Here is a 22840-nt window from a genome sequence, read left to right as displayed (position 1 = left end):
GCTGATGAAAAAGGATGTGGTCCTGCAGCCAAAACCTGGTTTATGTTTGGAAAAGCAGGTGGGTCAAAATTCTGCTGCTCTGAAGCAACCTGCTTGGGGTCTCTGCTTACAAGAGCAATTTAACCAGAGCAGAGTTTCAGCTGCTCACTCCCCAAAAAAGCCTGGACAGAGACCAAATCCCCCCAGCACCAACCCACCAGCAGTCTCCAGATCGTCTTTCTCCCATGGTTTCACTTCCAAAGTGAAAGTAAGTTTAGAAACTCTGGATAGTTTACATGTGAAGCACTTTCCCCTGGGAAAGGTCAGAAAAGGACATTTCATGTTGCTGTTCACCATTCCCAGAAGCCATCTCCTACCTTTTCTCATCTGGTAAATGACTGTGTGTGCTCAGGACCTTGTGAACGTTCTGTCATGCAACAACAGAAAAAAAAAAAAAAATTCAAACTTGTAGGAATGAATAATTCCTGAGAACAAACCCCATGGGTTTTTCCTGATGATCAGATTTAATATGACAGTAATCAGCTTCTGCTTATTCATTGCCCTTGAAGCGAATATCTCAAGGCCTTTTGCAGCTCAGGCAGCATTTGTGAATCTACAGACGCTGAATTCTGCATTTTAATACCACTGCTAAAATATATGAAATGCAACACAAAAATTCTCTTCCAAGGAATAATTTTGCAGGCTGCATTTCAGTGATCATTGCTGCCAGCAACCCCTGGCTCCTGGGCTGGACCTGCATGTGTGAGCTCTCATTACCATGCACGGTTCATGACTTCTCCTACACTACTGAGGGGTGGAGAAAAAAGGAAGATATTTTGCTCCAGTGCTCAAAATCCTGTGATGTTTGACCCTGGGGTCAAGTGAGATCCATTTCCAAAGTCTGACCCCAAACTGCACAGGCTCCAGCACATACTGCTGAAGCTCTGGAGGCATTTAATTCTTCTTTCCCTGGAGCAGAGAACACAGCATCTACATTTCCTTTTGCTCCTCTGTTTCTGCTTGATTTCAAGAGTTCTTGGGACAGGCCACCAGTAGCCATAGCAGATACAGTCAGTACTAATGCTTCCCATGCTGGCCAGTTTACTAATTACACATACTGGTATTCCAAATATAGGGAATGAAGTGGAAAACCAGACAACTGAAAGAATAAACTGTGAGATTTTGCAGGAAATCTAGGCAGGAAAAAGCACTGGAAGAGCAAACCCACTCTCTAGGCTCCTATTTATAGAGAAGCAACCCTCAGCTATACCAAGGGAAGGTGAGCACAGATGATTTTGACAGCACAGCTCCTGGAGCAGCCTCAGCAAAGGGAGCCAGGGAGAGCAGAGCCACCAGCAAAACCTGCACCACGGAGTTTGCATCGCTCCCAGAGATATGAGGAGATGTGAGTTCATTCCCTGCTTCCTCCTAACCAAGAGAGTGACTTTTTAGGGTGAGACAGGGAAAAAAACCCTTTTGCTTATGGAGCAGGAAGTTGATTGGACTTGCAAAATCTGAGGGAAAGAGGCCGTGGTGATGCTGCAGCAGCGGGGCAGTTCCACACCTCACCTGCACAAACAGGAGCAGTTTCCTGTTGCTGATCTCCAGGCGCTTCCGTGAGACTTCGGATTTTCGTAGCTGGCCATCAGCCAGGGACAGCTGCCTCTTCAGTTCCAGGATGTCCTCCTGAGGCAGGGACACAGGAGGAGGAGAAAGGTGGTGGTGATGCTCCAGCTTTGGCTTTTGGAAACAACAGTTTGTGACATTTGCTACAAGCAAGAGCAGTGTCCTTTGGGAAGGGATGGTGGAAGTCATGCAGATTCTAACACGGACCCAGAGACTGTGCTGGCCTGGTGGTCCCACTCAGCAAGTGATCTATGAGCTATTTCATTTTCTCCTGTGTAAACAGAAGGAGGGTAACCTTGGTTGTGGCTGCCCCTGGATCCCTGGCAGTGTCCAAGGCCAGGTTGGATGAGGCTTGGAACAACCTGGGATTGTGGAAGGTGTCCTTGCCCATGGCAGGGGGTTGGAATGAGATGGGCTTTCTGGTCCCTTCTGGCCTAAATCATTCCATGGCTCTATGAACCCACAGAAAAGTCTGAAGGGTTGTGGGTTTTCCCCAGACTGAGGGGTTGCATTACCTCTATTTCAGAGACATGTTTTGCTTTTTTCCCCGCCAGCTGCATCTTCAGTTCTGCAATTTCAGCCTCCAGCAGGTGGATCACTTCCTCGTAGTCCTGCTCGGCGCTGTGAGCCTGTCTCTGCACCACCTCGGCCATCTGCAGTTTGCTGTGCAGTGTCCGGTTCTCCGACAGGAACCCCAGCGCTTTCTGCAAGCACCCAGAACTTCTGATGAACACACCACGTCCCCCTCGGCTGCCAACCCCCAAACCCACCCCAAGCACCCCTGAAATCCCTTCACTAACTTGATTCAGCCTCTGAAGCTCATCCTCCATTGACTTCTTGCTGTTCTCCACTTCTTTCAGGAGAGACTGTGGGAAACATTTTCAGCAGATTAGAAGCAACAAATGTCAGGACGTTCTCTAGAATGCCCCTAGCCACCAGAATATTATTTTACAGAAGTTCTGTGCACTTTGCCCCCCACAGGGAGAGCTTTTAGGGCTGTGACCTGCAGAATTCTGCCTGGACACAGCCGAAGTGCTGACAGCCAGGTGAGGGTGAGAGGACAGGTGCTGCTTCTGTTAATCACGGACTGGAATTCTTAATGAGACCTGCTTTAAATATATTAACTCCCTGCTGAGAAGGGACTGCATGCTTTGAGTACAAATAAGTTTTCCTTTGAGGCTGAGAGTGAGAAAGAGGCAATTAAGGAGAGTGGAGGGTGAGAGGCTCCTGTGTGATGAGGAATGCACAGAATGCAAACTGGTGACTTCTCCAGAGGGATAGGCCACTCCATTCCCCCTGTGGAGAGCTACAGCAGAAGGCCCCAGCCAAGAAATCTGCTCCAAGGGGAGGCTCCACCTTCAGCCTTCGGACTTCGTGCCGCAGATCTGTCATCTCCAGCTGCAGCTGCTCCAGGTCCTCATTGCCATTGCAGTTGACAGAGTCAAAGGTCTGCAAGGAGAGTGATGGACTCATCACACATTGAATCAAAATCGCCTCAAAAAGGAGTCAGCATTTTTGTGCAACAGATCAAAAGGTACATTAAATAATTCAGCTCCAGGATGGTTCTTTTTGCCCCACAGAATTTCACTCTCTGATCCCCATCATTGCCGAAATAGCTGAGCCATGGTGAATTTTCACTTCATGAACCAGATTAAATTACTTAGAATTTATTAATTATGGCTATTTTTCCTTCTGCAAAACTGCCAGGCTGCTTCCTCATATTATCCCATCGATACTGTCATTTCCTTATTAAAAAAGAGAAGTTGGAGGTCTTTTATAGAACTTCCTATAAACAAAATGATTAATGAATAGTTCTGCCTTGTCTTTAGAACAACCAGAAAATGGTAATTTAGCTTTTCCCATCTCAGAATTCCATGGATTTCATGTAGAAGATCCATGGATTCAATGTAGAAGAGCTTTGGGGTGACTGACCAGGGAGTGAAAAGCCGATGTATCCAGCAAATTGGCCACTTCATGCTGAGTGAAGAGTACGGAGCTGGAATCCAGACCAGCCTCGTCCAGCTCCTCCTGCAATAGATCCCTGAGTGCTTGGAGAACATCTGTGAGAAACAATCAGTTTTTACCAGGCTAAAAGAGAAAATTGCTCTGTGTTAGGAGAAAATTCCACTGATTTTGGGGCCATCCACTGGTGCCAAGTAGGGTTTAGAGATGCCAGACAGCTTTCTCTAATAATCCTGGCTTCCTCAGCAGTCCCATCAAGCTTAAATGAATTGTTGGCAGTCTTTATCAGACTCTTGTTTCTTATCCAGCTGAAAAAACCTACACTTTTAAAACCCAGAAAACCCCAGATATTTTCACAGGGGAGTTTTCACGACTGTGCTTCCGAAAGTTTTAAAATTTTAAGCTAAACCCACATCTTCCTGACAAAAGGCACCTGCTGCCATTCTCATGTTGCTGATTTAAACAAAAAGACAACTCAGTGAGTTCAGCACTTAAAAAAGGTGTTAAACTGACAAGTCTGAAATCCACATTCATTTTGCTTTCAGACATGAAGGAAAGCACAGCAGAACGGGCTGTGTGGGACAGGTGGGAGCCATCAGGGAGGAGGCACCAGGGTCCCAGAGCTTCCAGTCACAGAATCACAGAAACGTGGAATGATTTGGGCATAAAGGGACCATAAAGATGATCTCATTCCACCCCCTGCCATGGGCAGGGACACCTTCCACTATCCCAGGCTGCTCCAAGCCCCATCCAACCTGGCTTTGGACACTGCCAGGGATCCAGGGGCAGCCACAGCTGCTCTGGGCACCCTGTGCCAGGGCCTGCCCACCCTCCCAGGGAACAATTCCTTCCCAGTATCCCATCCAGCCCTGCCCTCTGGCACTGGGAAGCCATTCCTCCTTGTCTTGTCCCTCCAGGCCCTTGTCCCAAGTCCCAGCCCAGCTCTCTTGGAGCCCCTTTAGGCACTGGAAGGGGGTCCCAAGCTGGAGGCAGCTCTGCAGGTGGGGTCTCACCTGAGGGGGCAGAGGGACAGAATCCCCCCCTCCCCTGCTGCCCATGCTGGGGCTCAGCCCAGCACAGAGGGGGTTTCTGGGTGCTCACAGCCGAGACATGGCCAGCTCTCATCCTCCAACACCCCAAATCCTTCCCCCAGGGCTGCTCTCCTTCCCTTCTCCACCCAGCTTGGATTTGTGCTTGAGATTGCTCTGACCCAGGAGCAGGACATGCACTTGGCCTTGTTGAACTTCATGAGGTTCACGTGCTCCCACCTTAAAGCCTGTCCCAGTCCCTCTGGATGGTGCTCAGTCTCTGGGCTGCAGCAGGAGCAGCATCTTTACTGCCAGCACATTTGCTAAATACCTCCAATCATCCTTATTTCTGTCGCCACAAAATTCAGCACCAGTCACTCGTAAGAGAGGGCTGTGGTTCCCATCCCTCACTCTGCACAAAACATTGATCCAGATACCTTGTGACTGTTCTCTCTGGTGGGGACATTGCTGATGGTTTGGGATTTTTGCTGAAAGCCTTCTGGGGAGCAGACCCTGTGGGCTGGACATGCTCTGGAAGGCCACAGAAAGCAGAACTGATGTTTATTTTCTGTGTCTCCTCTGGCCTTCCTGCTAGGAAAGCTGGGATTTTAAGGGAAGTAAGCCCTTGCACCAACTTTCTTTAAGTCTGATTTTACCTGTGATAGGACAATGGGAATGGCTTTAAACTGACAGAGAGTAGGTTTAGATTAGATGTTAGGAAGTAATTCTTCCCTGTGAGGGCAGCGAGGCCCTGGCACAGGTTTCACAGTGAAGCTGTGGCTGTCCCATCCCTGGCAGTGTCCAAGGCCAGGTTGGACAGGGCTTGGAGCAGCCCAGGGTAGTGGAAGGTGTTCAGTGGAATGAGATGAATTTTGAGGTCCCTTCCAATGCAAACCATTCCAGGATTCCACGATTCTACAGAATGCCTTCTTTTGTGCTTGTGACTTTCCCTCTTTATAGGCTCCATCACTAGCCAGGCAGGTGTCTCACCTGCCACTGCTTTCCCATTTTAGCTGCCAGTGAAGCCTCACAGAAATGACAGATCCCCCATGGACAGAGCTCCTGCTCACCTCCGTAGGCCACCGTCCCCTGCGAGTCCGTGGTCAGGCTTTGCCGGAGCTGCCTCTTCTTCTCCTCGGTCACATCCAGACCAAGATACTGCAGAACCTTGAGCAGAAACAAGGAGCCTTTAAAAAGGAAAATACTGGAAAAGCACCTCTTTGGGGTAAGCACTGGGAAGACACTGCGGTTTCTGCAGGCAGCATCTCCCAAAGGAGCAGGCTTGGACTGGATTTCCAGTCTGTCCTTTCCTGCACATGTACAGAAATGTCTGCTCCTGAACCCAGGTTCACATCCCTCCAAGAACATTTTATCTGCAGTCAGATTTGCAGCTCTGATGAGCTTTCAGGACTTTTATCAAAAGCCAGAGGAGTTTTAGCAAGACTCAGCTGGCAAGAGCTCAGCCTCTCCTTTCTCTTACTGCCCAGAAATTGTTTGGGACCAGGAAGATAAAAGCTGTTGACAGAGTGTTTCCCATGGAGAGAGGAGACATTCAAACATTTTGCTCCTCCACTGCATGTTTTACTCTCTCATTATTGCTGCTGCCCTAACTTCTACTGATACTTATCAGTTCAACCCCAGGGCAGCACAGCACACAGGAGCAGATAAACCTGTGCAAGCCTCACTTCCCTGCTGGCAGCAGCACCTGAAAGCTTTCAAAAGACAAAGTCGAGCTCAGCGGACTCTGGGGAAGAGCCCGAGTGAAACGTTCCCCCGTGCCGGGCTGCACGCACAGCTCCTGCTCACAGCACCTCCCGTCAATTCCCTGGGAAGGCGCTGCGGAGGGATCCTCGCTCACCGCTCCAGCACCAGCAAGTCCCTGGGATCCATCTGCTGTCCGTTCAAGTCCCACCTCCTGCTCCTCTGCCCACCACCCCTGTGCAAGGCAGTGCTGCAGGCTCCCAGACTTCAGGATGTTGGCGTGGTTGGTCACCCCAAAGCCACCTCAGGTTGTGCCGCTCGGTGTCACCCCCACCCTGTCACCGCTGCAGCCGCCCGCGCCTAACACAGCTTTTAAAAGGGGAGCCAAGCGTTCCGCTCCTGCCAGCCGAGAGGAGCTGCTTTGTCCCCGTGAGGAGCAGAGGTCGCTGTGCACATTCCATCCTGGATGCCGTTTTGGGAGGATTACGCAGGCTCAGGAGAGCAGCTCCCGGGCGCCCTGCGCTGCCGTCGGGTGGCAGCAGATGTTCGTCACATCGGGGTGTCCCCGGCCCCGCACAAAGGGCTCTGTCCCCACATCCCCCCCTCAAACGCCACAACCACCCAAGGTGCCAGACTGGGACATGGCCCCCCCAGGGCACCCTGCCCCTCACCAGGGTCTTGGTGAGCGAATGGGCAGCTCTGTTCCATACCCATGGAATGTGTTTTCCATAAAATGATGGAAGAATCAGCGGTTCTGGATGGCTCCTCGGTGAGATATCTCCTATCTCTCGCCCGTGCCAGGCTGCCTGAGGTCACCCTAGCAGTGACAGCAGCACCAAAAAGTTTGGAGGGCACAACCTTAGCCAATGGCATGATGTCCAGGGGAGGTGCAGCTGCCAGGAGAAGACTTCTGGAGCTTCATGGAGCACTGAGGAACAGCCAAGCTGAGCCAAGGGATATTTAAATGCCCCTTTGGACACAGTCAGGATGTTTCACCCTCTTTACTTTCAGAGGCTGGACTCGGCCTCCAGCAAACTCAGCTGGAGAATGGACTATTTCCTGCATAGTGCACAAGGAGGAGACCTTGCTTTGGGGAGAGGGACCCCGGCAGTTACCAGTTCGAGTTTTCCATCCTTGAGCCGGATGTGGGGATCCAGTGCTACTTTGGGTTTGGTGCCTGAAGCTGCTTTGTAGTTAGAAACTGAAGCAGGTGCTGAAAAATCAAAAATAAATATTAATGGAGAAGCATTTGGGTAGAGGAAAGAGGTGTCTGCAAAGCAAAATTCAGATCTCTTGTTGCATGAAATATAAAGTGTGTGCAGCAGGGCAAAAATCCAAGTCCAGGATTTACTAAAACCAACTCTGGAAGGCTGAACTAGGCCACTCTTGGAAAGACTGGATACTGGGGCAAATCCTTCTGAAACTGGGCTTCTGCACGGTTTAAAATGAGATGTTTCATCCAGGGACAAAGGACTGCAAAAATAGCACTTTGGAAATTTCCAGTCACAGAGTTTTATGGAGCCTTGGAGTTATGGTGAACTGTGAGAAAAAGGAATTAAAATCCGCCTGGTTCTTGTCTACTCTGATTAAGCAAAACTGAAAGAATTCCTGGCACCCATGGGAACGAACAGACTAGAAGTGATGTGGAAAAGCACCACTGTGAGGTTTTTTCCCCTCCCCAAGACTGCAAAAAGCCTTGAGCCCTTTTCCCCTCAGCTGGGCAGGCAGGTTTTTTGGGTAGAAGGAGCCACATGTATTGTGAGGCGGCCACAGAGGCAGAGAGAGGCAGAGGCAGCAGCTGCTGTGCTGGTAAAAAGCTGTCATGAGCTGGAGGATCCAGCTGCTAACAGCTGGCTCAGCATTGCCATCACTGCTGCACAAGGCCTGCCCCTCCATCCCTGGAGGGAACCCCACCTTTTCCATTATGATTAACCCTTGTCTGTAAGGAGCCATGAAATTCCCTGGAAAAAGGGCTGCAGGAGGCATTACCTGCTCCTGAACAGCCCAAGCAGACTCCAGAAGGGTGCAGGGTTGTTGTGCCTGCCCCTGCCCACCCTCAAACCATCAGCCCAGGTGACAAAATTCCTTCTCATGCCAGTGACACAGGATTTGCCCAGGGAGCAATTCCTTTTGCCTGCTTGGGATCTGGTTAACATCACAGGAAACCCTGTTTTGCCAAGTAACACAGCTCCTCTGGAATCCCTGGAGCACTTCTCCCCACACCCTCCTGTCCATCGGGCCAGAGCCCAGGTGCCTGGAGAAGACAGTGAGGAGCAGCAGAGGTGCTGCATAATCCTCCTAATCCCAGCATCCATCTGCTCTGCTGAGGCCAGCAGCTGGGAAGCAGCAAGAGGTAACAAATGGGTTTGCTGGATCGGCCACCACCACTTTCCTCTCCAAGTTCAAGGGCAGAGCTGTTACCCTTCGAGCCGTGGCTAATCAGGATTAGCTCCATGTGGCTTTGCTGTCAGCTCTGGACACAGCCATATCCAGGGCATCCATCAGGCACCCAGAGAGAGGCACTGACTGGCCCAGGCTCCCAGCCTGGCTGTTCTTTCAAAGCCAGTTGTCTGTATGGGTGACAACACTGACACAAAGCTTCCTCGGCATTCCACGTTCAAATCCTGCAGGGATAAAATCCCCCAGCTAAGTCAGGCCACGGTCAGGTCACTGCTGTTGCTGGATTGCAGCAACAATCTGCAATCTCTGTCCCCATCACCAGGACTGGCTGTCCATGGTGGCCACCTGAGAGTCTCCATGGCATCTGCAGGGTGCTCAGGGCAGGGAGGACAGAGCACGTCCCTGTCCCAGGGCCTTTCCAGCGGAGCATGGATGGCAGAGCTGAAGCTGCTGAGCTTGCCCAAGGTGAGCCAGGCATCCCTGGGAGCAGCTGCTCCATCTCCTGCTGATCCCAGGGATGGACTAAGCATGATTTACCTCCAGTGCTTGCTCTTAGCCTTCCAGAGGGGAATTACAGCAAGGCACAGGGATTTGTAAGCAGAGCCAATGTCCCAGGGAAGGAAGGGCTGTTGGATTTGAGGCTGCAAGAATGGTGGGCAGCACTTGCTCAGAATTTGTTGGGGAAGTCCATCTTTCCCTTGGGGCAGGAGTAACCCTCATATCACAGGGATATGGGGTACCTTGGTGGAGGTTGTCTCCGTGGGCTCTGGGGATTATTGAGGTTTCCTCAATATTATTAAGGGATTTGGGAAACTGCAGGGTGATTCAGGTTCACCCCCCATTGCTGCCACACTGTTGGATGAACAGAGTGGGTCTCTTCACAAAAGGTAAGAGCTCAGGAGACCCAGAGCATGGAGATGAAACACAGCATGGAAAAAATAAGCAAAAATTGAAGCTTGGACGTAGAGAGAAATCTGTTTTAATCACATCTCTAAGCAATTTCCCAGTCTGGCCAATTGAGGGCATCCTCAAAGCCTGTTCAGAGCCCAGGGTTGCTGTGTACATCCCAACTATCATTATCTGCCTGCTTTTATGTTGCGTGTCCAAGAGCCCCCATTCCCACCAGAAGGGAATGTAGCCTGTGGAGAACCTGCTGCATGTCTGAGGTGGGCAAAGCCCTGCTGCAAATGAACCACAGGCTGAGCGTGGGGGAATTTGTCTCCTGTGAATAGCTCAGTCCTCAAATGCCTTAGTAAAGAGTTTTGCTGCTGTGGGCAAACATGGACATAATTACTACTCGTTGAGTAAACCAAGCTGCTGCTTTGCCCTCTCTCTGAGCAGGCTGAGTGTCATTATCACCCCATTAAATTCCACTCCAGCAGTATAAACACTGATAAAAAAATGTGGTGATAGGACAAGGGGAATGGCTTTACACTGCCAGAGGGCAGGGTTAGACGGGATATTGAGAAGGAATTGTTCCCTGGGAGGGTGAGGAGGCCCTGGCACAGGGTGCCCAGAGCAGCTGTGGCTTCTCCATCCCTGGCAGTGTCCAAGGCCAGGTTGGACGGGGCTTGGAGCAGCCTGGGACAGTGGGAGGTGTCCCTGCCCATGGCAGGGGGTGGAATGAGATGGGCTTTGAGGTCCCTTCCAACCCAATCCATTCCATGATTCTGTGATTCTATAATTTCATGATCCTCAGCTCCAAGGAACCCCCACAAGGAGAATGGTTGAGCAGGACTCACCTGAGACCGTAAGCTCTGGTGGGCAAATGTCTGGTGACAAAGAAGGCACAGGAAAAGAATTTTCACGTCTATTCTAGAAAAACAAGACAAAATGGCACAGACAGTCGCTAAGAAGAATCTGTTGGTGTAAATAATGAGCAGAAGATAAGAGGAGTTCAAGAGTCATGAGGGCACCACATACACCTCTTGTGCAGATGGGCCTAAAGAGAGTCCAGGGGTTTCTCTGGGAGCACCTGGCACAGGCTGAGCCACCCCAAAACCTTGGGTCACACACAAACGACTCTGTCCTTACTGTGATTGTGCTTGAGCACTGAGGCTGGATTTGACCTTGCCTGGTTTCTCCACAGAGGTTCTCCCTGAAGCTCTGCATCCAACCCAGTGGGGAGGTCCTGAGTCTGACCACAGCCAGGTGTAATATTTACCCCAAACCCATAATTATCCCAGTGAGCAGGGCAGGAAGCTGAGTTCAGTTCCCACCTTGTCTTATGTGCTACGTCACAGCTGAAAGCACAAGGAAGAGGGAAAAACAATCTGAGGGTGAGCACCACCGAGACAGCTCTGGCAACTGGGGACTTGGATGCCAAGAGGGGCACAGGACTGGTGTGAGGACACACAGACAGGCAGCACGGGTGCCTGGGCACTCTTCCCCTGGTGTGGAAACCCCGATCTCATTAGAAGTTCCATCTTTCAGCAGCAAAGTGAGGACAGGAGCCATTTCAGTCCAGCCAATGGTGTGATTTCATACAAGTGCACAGCATCACACGAGCTGCGGGTCCAACCACACCACTCAGCCACAGCTCCAGGGGCTCTGGTGCCATTCTAGGGCACATCTCCAGCCTGGTCCACCCAAAGGCAACACATACGTGACATCCATGCAAGTCTGTGTCCCCACAGGGCTGGAAAGCAAGATGTTTTGTGAATGTTCTTGTGTGAAAGGAACATCCAGCCAGCCCTTCTTGGAGGGAATTTGTATGGAAGGGGGCAGAAAGGACACCCAGCATGGCACCAGTCCAGGAGGGGGTGACAAATGCACAGAATGGAGCCGCAGACCCTGAGGGTTGTGTGGATAAACCCTGTCCAGCCATTCACAGCTCAAGCACTTCTCTGCAAACGCAATGTGGAGCTTGGCTTTGCAGGAGGAATGAGCCTGGCTTATCATTAGAGTAGTCAGGAGCAGGAATGGGCTGTGCAGGAATGCTGGGGATTCATCCTCATCAGAGGGCTTGAAGAATAAAGAGTTGCTCCTGCCTTTGGGTAGGAGCCTAGATCAAACTGACTCCAGAGATCCCTTCCAGCCCTATGACTGGTGCTGAATCAGATGCAGGTTGCTATCCACAGAAGGGCTTTGTTTTTTTTAAAACCTGAGACTCCTGAAGCTGGTCTGAATGCAAGCCCTGGAGATGAAACTGCTGTCATTATCTCCACAGATCCATCTCTGTCTCAAACCCAAGAGAGAAGAAATTATTTCAGATTTAAAACACCTGCCTGCAGGTAAATACATCAACAGTACAGACTTTCCACTGGATTTCCAGAAATATTACCAAGGAGTCCCTAAAGAAGAGTTCTCTGATCAAGGAAAGATCCCAGGATTGATGTCTGTTAGAGATGAACTTCCACCTACCTCTGGGGACCTCACATGGACTTTCAGCCTGCAGGAGCTCAGGCCGTTTCCCACAGCCTTCGGAGGCGGGGATGGGATGTTGTTGTGAACCGACAGTCCGGGATGTAACCGTCCCCTCCCAGGAATAAAGGCCACTTCTGTGCTTCCCTCGTGTCTTCAACAAACAACAAACACAGAACCTCTTATTAACAAAACAAAAGGCACAAATTTGCAGAGCTCCCATGCTTGTGGTTCTGCCTTTAGGATAACCTCACCTAAGCCTGAGTAGCCTGCACCAGTGCAGCTGGGTCTCCACCAGCTGCGTTCCATGGAATCGTGGAATGATTAGGGTTGGGAAAAACCCCTAAGATTGAGTCCAACCATTCCTCTGGTACTGCCAAGGCCACCACTGACCCATGTCCCCCAGTGCCACATCTCCATGGTTTTTGAACACTTCAAGGAATGGTGATTCCACCACTGTCCTGGGCAGCCTGTGCCAAGGGCTTTACAACACTTTCCCTGTAGATGTTTTTCCTAACATCCAATCTAAACATCCCCTAGCACTACTTGAGGCTGTTTCCTCTTGTCCCGTCCCTTGTTAACTGGGAGAAAAGCCCTACCCCCACCTGGCTCCACCCTTCTGTACAGATCCATAAGGTCTCTCCCGAGTCTCCTTGTTTTCCCTTTTTTAAACTTCACTTCTGTTTCAAAGCTCTGCTGGGTAGTGATAGGAGATAGTCATGAGACCCAGAACATCGGGATGGTCTGGATCACACTTCAGGATGATCCATGCCTTCAAGATTTCCTTATGTGACCACCTTAAAGCATCATTTAAGACTAACAGTGCCCTTGAAGCCAAACCTCGGTATGACCTGAAGTGTTCTGCCTAAGCCTCAACAGCACGTGATGATGACAGGAAATACTTTCTATGTCTACCTGAATTTGGCTTTTTCAATTATTTTTCTGGCCTCTTCATGCGTGCTGCCCACCAGAGAATCTCTGTTGATAGCGATGAGTTGGTCTCCAGGTCGGAGCCGACCATCCTAAACAAACAGGGAGACAAACACAGCATTGGGAAGGGATATCTCTGCCCAAAGCCTTCTCTTGCAACACAAATCCTCATTAGTCCATGCAATTATTCATCTACTCTTAGAAAAACTGCTTCAGAACAGCCACAGCCTCTAGGAAAGGTCCCCTTGGCAGAGCTCCCGTGGGTCTCCGCACTGACTTACCTTGTAACAGTCCCCATCTGGCAAAAGCTCTTGGACATAAATCATGGGCCCGTCAGGCCTGTTGGATCCACCACTGATTGTCAGCCCCAAGCCAGAGGAGTTTGCTATAGAAATGCTCTGGATTCCTGAGTCCATGGAGTAGCTGCAAGGGAGAGAGGCCAGCAGGTGACTCAAGGTCATCTGGGTTATCTTCCCATATTGCTGAACAAACTCTGCCTGGATTTCTTTCCATGCATCCTTCTACCTTCTCCCAACCTTTTATTTGCATCCTTTCTTCCACCCACTGTTGGAAAGGGGAGGTGAGGGCTCCTCTTCTGGCAGACATTGTTCAGTGTTATGAAGGTGACTGATTTCCCTAATCCCAAATAGGGGAATACTCATTTAGAGAAGAAACTAAAGATTTAACAGAATATATTTGGCATTCCTGGCTTTATAGCCAAAAGCACACAAAGGATCAACACAGTTGTTGCTCAAATCCAGCTAAATCACCAGACAGCAATTTACAGATGGATCAGCTATCAAGCAGCTCTTAGCAAACATCAGAGTGAGGCTCGGGAACACAGCTGGGTGTGTCTTAACTGGGGTTTGGACCCAAAATCTTGCAAGATGCCCTAAGAAATGGGCGTCCTTTACAGCAGCACCCACCACACTGTGAGTTGCTGCTGTGGCAGGTGGGTTGCCCAGTCGAGGATGAAAAGGAGCAGCAAACAGGCTGGACCCTTCCCTCCAAGAGCTGCTGGACAGGACCCAGCGGGCCACCAAGGCCCGGCCACAGCGGTGGCTCTGTGCCAGGAGGGAGGTTTGGCAGTGGCAGAGCTGTGGGAGCAAGATTTCACTGAACTCCCATGGGCAGCACTGCAGCAGGGGGGATTTGGGGAAGGATTTGATGGTATCTAAGGATTAGCAAGCCTTTTCCTCAAATGGGATGGGTGCAGCTGGCTTTTCACTTTTCAGTTTATTTCCACAGCAGCCCAAAGAGTCTGCACTGGCTCCCTGTGTAACAACTTCAGACACAGCAGCAGCTGTGCATCCTGTGCCCCACAGTGACACCAGCACATGCTCCCAGCAGTGCCATCCCTGGTGGTCAGACAGCCCACTGTGCCTTAGTCTTACGAAAAAACATTGCTTTAAGGTGAGTGATCTTAGGGAAATGATGTCATGAAACAAAGCATTAAATTCTCTGCTCAACCTGAAGTCTCAGACACTGACTGTGGTGAGATTGCATCGTATCCAACTCCCATTGCTCAGTGGAGTGGCAGGACCTCGGGGGATGCCACAATGAGAGGTCATAGCCCAGGGACAACCTGTGGTGAGCAGAAGGGGTGGCAGCCACATGCATGAAAAGACCCTTAGCCCAAATTACATCTCTCAGCTGACCACCAGTGCTCAGCTGAAACCAGTGCTCTGTAATTCCAGGGGCCTGGAAGACCACTGGGGCCTGGCACCAGCATGGAGACAAGCACAGCTAGGCACAGCATGGCAAGGAGGCCACCAAGACAGTCCTTTCTAGCCTAAATGCCCATTTCCCTGCCCACAGCAGGGGGTTGGAATGAGATGATCTCTGAGGTCCCATCCAACCCAACCCACTCTGGATTCTACATCTCAGCCTGGAGTGAGTTAACAGCACAGTAAGGATGGCTTCTCCAAACCAGCTGCCAAGTAGATGATCTGGTCTCTCCTCTGTGTGGGTCTCTCGCTCCATGCAAGCAGCTTAAACCTCTGGTGCCAAATATTTGTCCTCTGCAAATCCCTAATAAGCTGGTATTTAGCAAGAGGATTTACTGGTTCTGCAGTGAGGGCTGATTCTCTTTACCAGCGATTTGTCTTGTTTGTACTGGCAAAGGAGGGGAGCTGTGAGCCCTGGTGACAAATGGTCCCCATTCCATGACTGTGAACACCCTCCGAGCTGTCCCTCTGGGGAAGGGCCCCAGAGATGAGACTCTGCAGAAAAACCAGCTCTGCCTGTCCAGACCTCTGACCCTGTGGAATGTGCAAGGGCAGATGACCACATGAAAACACACTCCAGGAGATGCTCTGGCCACCAAAGGACATGGAGAGGTGCTGGTGCTCTTGGAGCTTGGGGTCAACATGCCAGGAGCAGGGCAATAGGAAACAAGCTCCAAAAACACCTCCTGAAAGCAGCACCAGCCTTGCAGGAATGCTCTGCTCATGGTTTTAAGGCGATGTGCACGCTCCTCTCAGCTGGCTGTAAACCATGGCCTCTCCCTGGGATTCAGAGGGGAGGAAGAGGAGCTGCTGCATGGTTAACCATAGTGCAGACATATTGACTGTCTCAACTGGGAAGCTTTTCACCCCTCAGGAACAAACTTCCCATGAACAGCCAAGATGCCACCACCACATCCAGAAGATGCTGTGGCCTCGCAGCCATTGTGGTGATAGAAGGGTAGAGAGGACATAAGGATGAACAAAACTGCTCAACAAGCCCTGGAATTATTAACTGGGTGTATCCCTGTGACATTTGGTGGTCTCCTGATGACCCTGGTGGGATCTGTACGTACTGTGTGTGAGGGGCGTGCGCCGGGTTCCCGACGAAGGGGCTGTGGGAGCTGGCAGGGCTCAGCAGCAGTGGGCTCTGGGAGCGTGAGGATGAGCCTGAGGAGGTGCTCTCCAGGTATCGACCTCAACAGCAAAGTCAGAGTCAGTCCAGGGCACACAAACACTCTAGCATCACCCTCCCCCCTGCTCTGCCACTCATAGCTGATGCTGCATTCCTAGATTTTTGGGGAAAGCCACACAGTAGATAAAGACATCAGGATAGAGCTGAAGGAGAGGAAACATTTCAGCCTCCTTGGCACAATTCCAGCGTGGGACTGTCACCCCTCTGCCAACCCTACACACCTCTGCCACAGGGGAAGGGCCAGCAGCTGTCTGGTGGGATGCCAAGCCAGAGAGACAGCTTCCTTCCCCAGGCACACATGGCTTTGTGTGCTGGCACCTTGCTTAGGTCAACCTTGTTGCATCTCATTAAACATTGCCTATTTGCAAATGAAAAATCTTTGAAAGAAGTATTGCTGAAACACATTGAAATCCAGAGCAAAAATCTACAGCTGCACCTCCCGATGGAGTCACCTGCCAGCACATCAGTTAGGCAGAGTCTGGGGATCAGGGGAGTGGTTACGACCCCAACTCAAGTCTCTCTTGATCACCCCGTGGCACCAATGGCCACGGTCTGGGCATGCCCCAAGGACCTGCAACAAGGACGAGCTTTCTTCAAACCTCCACCCCAACACCTACTCAAACCAAACCACAGCTCTTTCAGAATGACTCTGGGATAAAGGAAACTCTCTCTGCAGAGAGAGGGGCTTTCAGTTCCCCCCACACAGACTGCTGAGCTACTCACTGCTGCCATGCAGGATCGGCGAGCTCCGCGCTGAGCCCGTGTTGCTCTGGGAGCCGAACTTCTCCAGCAGCTCAGAGAACTCTCTCCTGCAAACAAAACCATGGCATAGTCAGCTGGTGCTCAGAACTCCCCCCACATGATTATATGACAGTGGTGCCTCTGATGGCAGTGACTTGGTACCAAGGCTGTAGGGCCGGTGCCCTCCAGCTGTGGGGAGCAGACGGAGCTTCCTTATGCGCAAGGGGAGCACCCTGGTTTCAAGAGCTTGTGCAAGGCTTCAGGTCTATAATCAATCTCATGGCAGTGCAGCTTTCCTGTGATGGGCTGGAGCTCCAGAGTGCTCCTTCCCTGCCCTGGAATGTGTTCAGGGCAAGAGAAGCTGGGAAGGGACATATCCTTAAAGGTCTTTTCCAATCTTTATGACCCTATGATTCCATGGACAGGCTCTGTGCTGAGGATTGTCACTCCTGAGAGAGGGCAGATGAACACTGGAGCCCTGCTTGCATCCTGCCTTGCACCTACCTCATGGACCCACCTGGGAATGTTTGCACCCCCAGCTATAAGGCTCAAAAGTTTTGCAAACACACCACACGAATTAAACCCTGCCAGAAGAGCTGTAACTGTGCAAACATAACCCAAAAATTCTTCGCCTATTTGTGACTCCTTCTAGAATAGTGAAACACAGGTTATTTTCTGTTTTTTCACCTCTTTTCCTGGACAGAAAGCAGATCCTGTAGCTCTTGCTGGAGTAAAGAAGGAGATGGCTTTCAGAGCACCTGCAGAAGCAGCAGTCCACTCTCCCAATCCATCCATGATGATGTTCTCCACAAACATCACAAGCTAAACTCTTGGAGCATAACACCTCAACAAAGATCTGCATGCAATCTCATCCCCAAAATCCCCTGGAAGATTATCTCCATGCCCAAGGACCTTCAGTAATGCTTTGTTCCAGGTTGAGTTTGACCACCATGTGTTGAGCCCTTGATGAGCTGGAACTCCCTGTACACCACAGGTGATTTGCTTTATGACCTTTTGCCAAGTGTGACCTCCTGAGTTTTTGAACTCCATTGAGAACTACCACTGTCCACATTTACCAGCTCCTGCCTCCTTTCTGTAGCCTTTCTTTGAGCTGCTGTGAGCCCCTCTTTTCCTTTCAGATGAGGAGGCATGGAAAGGGATGACTTCTTCTTCATGCTCACGTTCAGCAGCCTTCTGATCCACCCCTGCCACGTCAGCTCTTTGCTCTGCAATGGGGAGGGGGGGGGGGGTTCTCTCCCTTCATAACCCAACTCCCCACCTGATGGATCTGACCTTTTGGCAGAGAGATCCTCAAGGATGACTAATTCTTACACATGCCAATTAATAAGCAGCCAGGCAGTGGTAGAGACCCTGAAAATGTTGTTTCAGTGGCCACAGTAACACCATTAGATGTCTTCTTTGAAGGCAGGAGGGAATCCCCATGGGAAGGTGCCTTCCTGATGCCATAGCCCCAGGAACAGCCTGGCTATGAGTGGCTCCCTCTCAGGCTTGACAGTCAGACAAGCTCAAGAGGTGAACCTGTAGGAACCCAGCCACAGCAAAGTTCTCTGAGCGAGGAGAGTGCAGTGACACACTCGCAGACGCTGCGTCATCTGCGTTCCTCACCAGCACAGATGTTGGGTGTTATTGGCTAGATTAGAGTCAACAATATTAACTGATGAATGAATCATCAGCTCCTCAGGTTCCTGCTGGAAATGCTCTCAGTAATTTACATCTTCCCAGTCACAACCAGCTCATTAACGAACTTCAAAGACCAGCGCATGCCTTATCTAATATTGTCATCAAATGTATGCCTTATTCATTCCATTTAATGCTAATTTAAAACCCAAGTGTCACACAATGCTCAGTGACATGCCTTGGTGAATCCCAGTATTTGCATCCATACTATTGTCTTTATCAACCAAACCCATGACCTTAAAAAAAGCCCACAGAAGCCCCACCTCCCACAAGGCTCTTTTGGCTTTCAACTCTTTGGCACAAACTTCCCAGGAACAGCCAAGATGCCACCAGGACATGCAGAAGATGCTGTGGCCTCCCAGCCATTGTGGTGATAGAAGAGTAGAGGGGACATAAGGATCATCAAAGCCATTCTCCAAGCACTGGAATTATTTATTGGATCTACCCCTCAGACAGTGGCAGGCATTTGGTGGCCCACCAAGGGATGGCTGTGTGGGGCCAGCCCTGCGTGACCTGCAAGGAGGGGGGAGGCAGTTTCATAACGTAAGGCACCAAAATTATGTAAAATATTAGGAAAATTCCTCCACTGAAAGGATGTCATGCACTGGAACAGGCTGCCCAGGGAAGTGGTGGAATCACTAGAAGTGTTCAAAAACCATGTGGATGTGACACTTGAGGACGTGGTTTGAGTGGTAGCCTTGGCAGTGGTGGGTTTAAGAGTTGGACTTGAGGGTCTCAGAGGGCTTTTCCAACCTAAATGATTCCACAAGCAGTGGGAAAGCAGAAGGACAAGTCAGGCCCTGGTTTGCTGCTCTGTGGATCCCTAAGCTGAGCCTTGGGTGGATCTTAGCAGAATTCTCCAATTTCCCAGTAAAGCCTCTGGGTTTCTGCAGCTGATTCACACCAGTTTCACTGGCAGCTGACACAGCCACGGCCTTACCCCTCCCTGACCCCGTGCAGGGGCAGGTCCCACACGCTGGAATCTCACGTATTATTCCCAGTGGTTACCAGGCCACCAGCACCTGCGTTTTGTTTTGGGCTGGGTATTTCTGTGGTCATCTATTGTTCCATTTTCCTCAGATAATAATCCAGCAGAGCACAGAGCAGCTTATAAAAACCAAACAATGGCTGAAATACTCTTAGTCAATGCAAATGCAACTGGTGCAGCAGCTCTGTGACCCTGCAAACCCCATCACCAATCTGGGCCGCCAAACTCTGTCATAAGGGAGGACATGCATGGGCTCAGCATTCCTTGTTGTTGTTTATTTAGTGTCCTGAAATGCATCCACAAAGGAGGTTTATCATTATTTGCTCAGGAGCCTGAATGAGCTCTGAGACCGCATCCAGCCCAGGGACAATGTGACCAAACGCCACCGTCCCGGCTCCTGCTTTGTTGGTCAATCCAGCCCCAGTTCCACCAGGGACACAAACACATGACTAACTTGAGGCACACACTTATCCCAGCAGAAAGTAATGCACTTTCTGGTGCCAATCTCCTGGGAATTAATTTTGTGCTCAGTGCTGTGTTTGGAGGAGTTTGACGCGGGCAGACGATGCCCAAACATTGCAGATTAATGAACGAGTGCACTGAAGGAATGCCAGCAGGCCCTGCTTTGTGCTTTCAGACACCAAGAGGCTTCAGAAGATGCCTTTAATATTTAAAATTTGACCCTTACTAAAACATTGTGAATTGTCAGGTGCCTGCAGGACTAAAATACCCAGCTTTATTAAAAAACAACAACCATGGCGTTGTATGAGGTGGAAAGTTCATTTTAACGAGCCCTTCTCCAGTTTTTTTCATTAGGATGCAAACATTTGAGGTCTGGAGGATGCTTCCAATAGAGCTTGGCCCTGGACAGCCTTCAGCCAGCCCCAGAGTGGGATGGGGGATCTGCCAGCAGCAGCCAGCTCTAGGATGACTTTGCAGCAGGGGGTCAATCTCCCTGCAGAATATTGTTGTTTTATCTTATAATGCCTTTTTGTCCTGCCCTTTTTTTCCTGGGAGAACAAAGGGTGAATCCTACATCAAAGGTTACACAGCGTCTGGAAACCTCAGCTCTGCACCACAGCTGGGAGAGAAAGTGGAGCCTGTGACATCAGAAATTACTGGTTTGTCTCAAAAAAAAAAAAACAAAGGTGCAGGTGAGTGGGAGCCATGAACCCAGAGCACTCCAAAAGCGTCACAAAGGCAGATTTTCTCACACACAGCTCCAGTGGAATCAGGGCACCCACAGCCAGGCTGGAGCTGACACCCAGCTGTGTGGAGAGGTCACACCCTGGAGGGGAGGGATGGGGCATCCAGAGGGACCTGGACAGGCTGGAGAGGAGGAACCGTGCAGAATTCGTAAAGCACACCAAGGCCAAGTGCAGGTGCTGCACCTGGGTCAGGGCAATTCCAAGCACAAATCCAGACTGGGTGGAGAAGGAATCAAGAGCAGCCCTGGGGGAAGGATTTGGGGTGTTGGTGGGTGAGAGGCTGAACTTGCCCCAGCTATGAGCACCCAGAAACCCCCTTGTGCCCTGGGCTGAGCCCCAGCGTGGGCAGCAGGGGAGGGGGGGATTCTGTCCCTCTGCCCCCTCAGGTGAGACCCCACCTGCAGAGCTGCCCCAGCCCTGGGGCCAACAGCAGAGGGACCTGGAGCTGCTGGAGAGAGCCCAGGGGAGGCCACGGAGATGCCCCGAGGGCTGGAGCCCCTCTGCTCTGGAGCCAGGCTGGGAGAGCTGGGGGTGCTCACCTGGACAAGAGAAGGCTCCAGGGACACCTCAGAGCCCCTTGCAGGGCCTAAAGGGGCTCCAGGAGAGCTGCAGAGGGACTGGGGACAAGGGCTGGAGGGACAGGACACAGGGAATGGCTTCCCACTGCCAGAGGGCAGGGCTGGATGGGAGATTGGGAAGGAATTGTTCCCTGGGAGGGTGGGCAGGCCCTGGCACAGGGTGCCCAGAGCAGCTGTGGCTGCCCCTGGATCCCTGGCAGTGTCCAAGGCCAGGTTGGACATTGGGGCTTGGAGCAGCCTGGGATAGGGGAAGGTGTCCCTGCCCATGGCAGGGGGTGGGATGAGGTGAGTGTTGATGTCCCCTCCAACCCAACCATTCCATCCTTTCCCCCTCTCCCTGGTGGGATGGAAGCAGTGCCTGGCACAGGGGCATCTCAGCCGCTGTGTGACATGCTGGGTGTTTTTCCCAAAGCACCAGAGCAAAGCCATGTCCTTGGCACACCCAGGCTTGCTGGAGTCAGCCCCAGCCCTCCCTGCCAGTTTAGCACCAAGTGCTCAGAACAGCAAGGCCATGGGCTGAGCTGTCACTGTCACACACAGGGCTGGAAGGACAGGAGGGACTGTCCTGCATCTACTCCAGACCAGGCATGAGCTCCAGGCACAGCCCCTCTGCTGGGAGAAACAGCGTAGGCAGAGGAGCTGGGAAGTGATTCTGCCCCCTCACTTGGCCCTGGACCTCAGGAGCTGTGTCCAGTTCTGGGCCCCTCACAAGAAGGGCATTGAGGGGCTGGAGCGTGTCCAGGGAAGGGAACAGAGCTGGGGAAGGGGCTGGAGCCCCAGGAGCGGCTGAGGGAGCTGGGAAAGGGGCTCAGCCTGGAGCAAAGGAGGCTCAGGGGGGACCTTGTGGCTCTGCACAAGTCCCTGACAGGAGGGGGCAGCCGGGGGGGTCGGGCTCTGCTCCCAGGGAACAGGGACAGGAGGAGAGGGAACGGCCTCAGGCTGGGCCAGGGGAGGGTCAAGCTGGACATCAGGAGGAATTTCTTCCTCTAAATGGTGCTCAGGCCTTGGCAGGGGCTGCCCAGGGCAGTGATGGAGTCCCCACCCCTGGAGGTGTCCAAGGAAGGCCTGGACGTGGCACTCAGTGCTCTGGGCTGGGAGATCAGCCAGAGGTGGGACTTGATGTTGAAGATCTTTTCCGACCTCAGTGATCCTGTGAGTCTGTGACTCTGTTCCATAGTGCCAGGGCACTGCAGAGAAGCAGCCTTTAGCCTTTCCTTCCTGCTGGCCGCGTGAGCCCTGTTAATCCCAGAGCCCCTGTTCCCGGGATGCGGGGGATGCATCCCATGTGGAGACACAATGAATTCAGTATTTTATCCTGCCAGGACTGAGAGGTGCAGCAGAAACTGGCTTCTCCCAGTGATAAACCTGACAGACCAGGCTGATATCTGTGCAACGCAGAGAAACAAGGAACTATTGTAACTTTCAGGCTGAGAATGAATAAACAATAATTATGACTATGCAATAAAATGATCCTCATTGGCTGAAGGTGAGCACAGACGAAAATCAGATTCAAGCATCACCTAAACCTGGTGAGTCCAGCTCTAAATCTGAATTCTCTGCTTTGAGCCCTGGCATTACTGCTGCTCTCCGCAGCCCAGCTGATGCGACAGGCCCAAAACATGCATCTGATACACGCCAGAGACTGAGTTCCACGAAAAGCACAGGTAATTTGGGCCTATAATTAACTCCAGGGACAAATAATAGCGTTTATGACTCCAA

The 22840-nt window shown here is 51.3% G+C and overlaps 1 protein-coding gene across 1 annotated transcript in view; it reads right to left on the bottom strand.

Moving 5' to 3' along the window:
* Nucleotides 1-22840, bottom strand: part of LOC309579280 (syntaxin-binding protein 4-like) — a gene marked incomplete at both ends in the record, with an annotated part of 46517 nt that overhangs the window by 2831 nt on the left and 20846 nt on the right. Inside the window, 14 exons of the mRNA XM_082292511.1 lie at nucleotides 357-406; nucleotides 1549-1665; nucleotides 2121-2309; nucleotides 2406-2471; nucleotides 2962-3054; nucleotides 3538-3665; nucleotides 5666-5762; nucleotides 7412-7509; nucleotides 10439-10511; nucleotides 12060-12213; nucleotides 12975-13081; nucleotides 13271-13412; nucleotides 15790-15910; nucleotides 16632-16717. Of these exons, the coding sequence (XP_082148637.1) occupies nucleotides 357-406; nucleotides 1549-1665; nucleotides 2121-2309; nucleotides 2406-2471; nucleotides 2962-3054; nucleotides 3538-3665; nucleotides 5666-5762; nucleotides 7412-7509; nucleotides 10439-10511; nucleotides 12060-12213; nucleotides 12975-13081; nucleotides 13271-13412; nucleotides 15790-15910; nucleotides 16632-16717 (1521 nt within the window). The remainder of the gene's footprint in view (nucleotides 1-356; nucleotides 407-1548; nucleotides 1666-2120; nucleotides 2310-2405; nucleotides 2472-2961; nucleotides 3055-3537; nucleotides 3666-5665; nucleotides 5763-7411; nucleotides 7510-10438; nucleotides 10512-12059; nucleotides 12214-12974; nucleotides 13082-13270; nucleotides 13413-15789; nucleotides 15911-16631; nucleotides 16718-22840) is intronic.

This window comes from Coloeus monedula (assembly GCF_965178545.1).
Source record: "Coloeus monedula genome assembly, chromosome: 16".
NCBI lineage: Eukaryota > Metazoa > Chordata > Aves > Passeriformes > Corvidae > Coloeus > Coloeus monedula.
The sequence above is the reverse complement of the archived record's forward strand: the minus strand, read 5'-3'. Positions and strand labels throughout refer to the sequence as shown.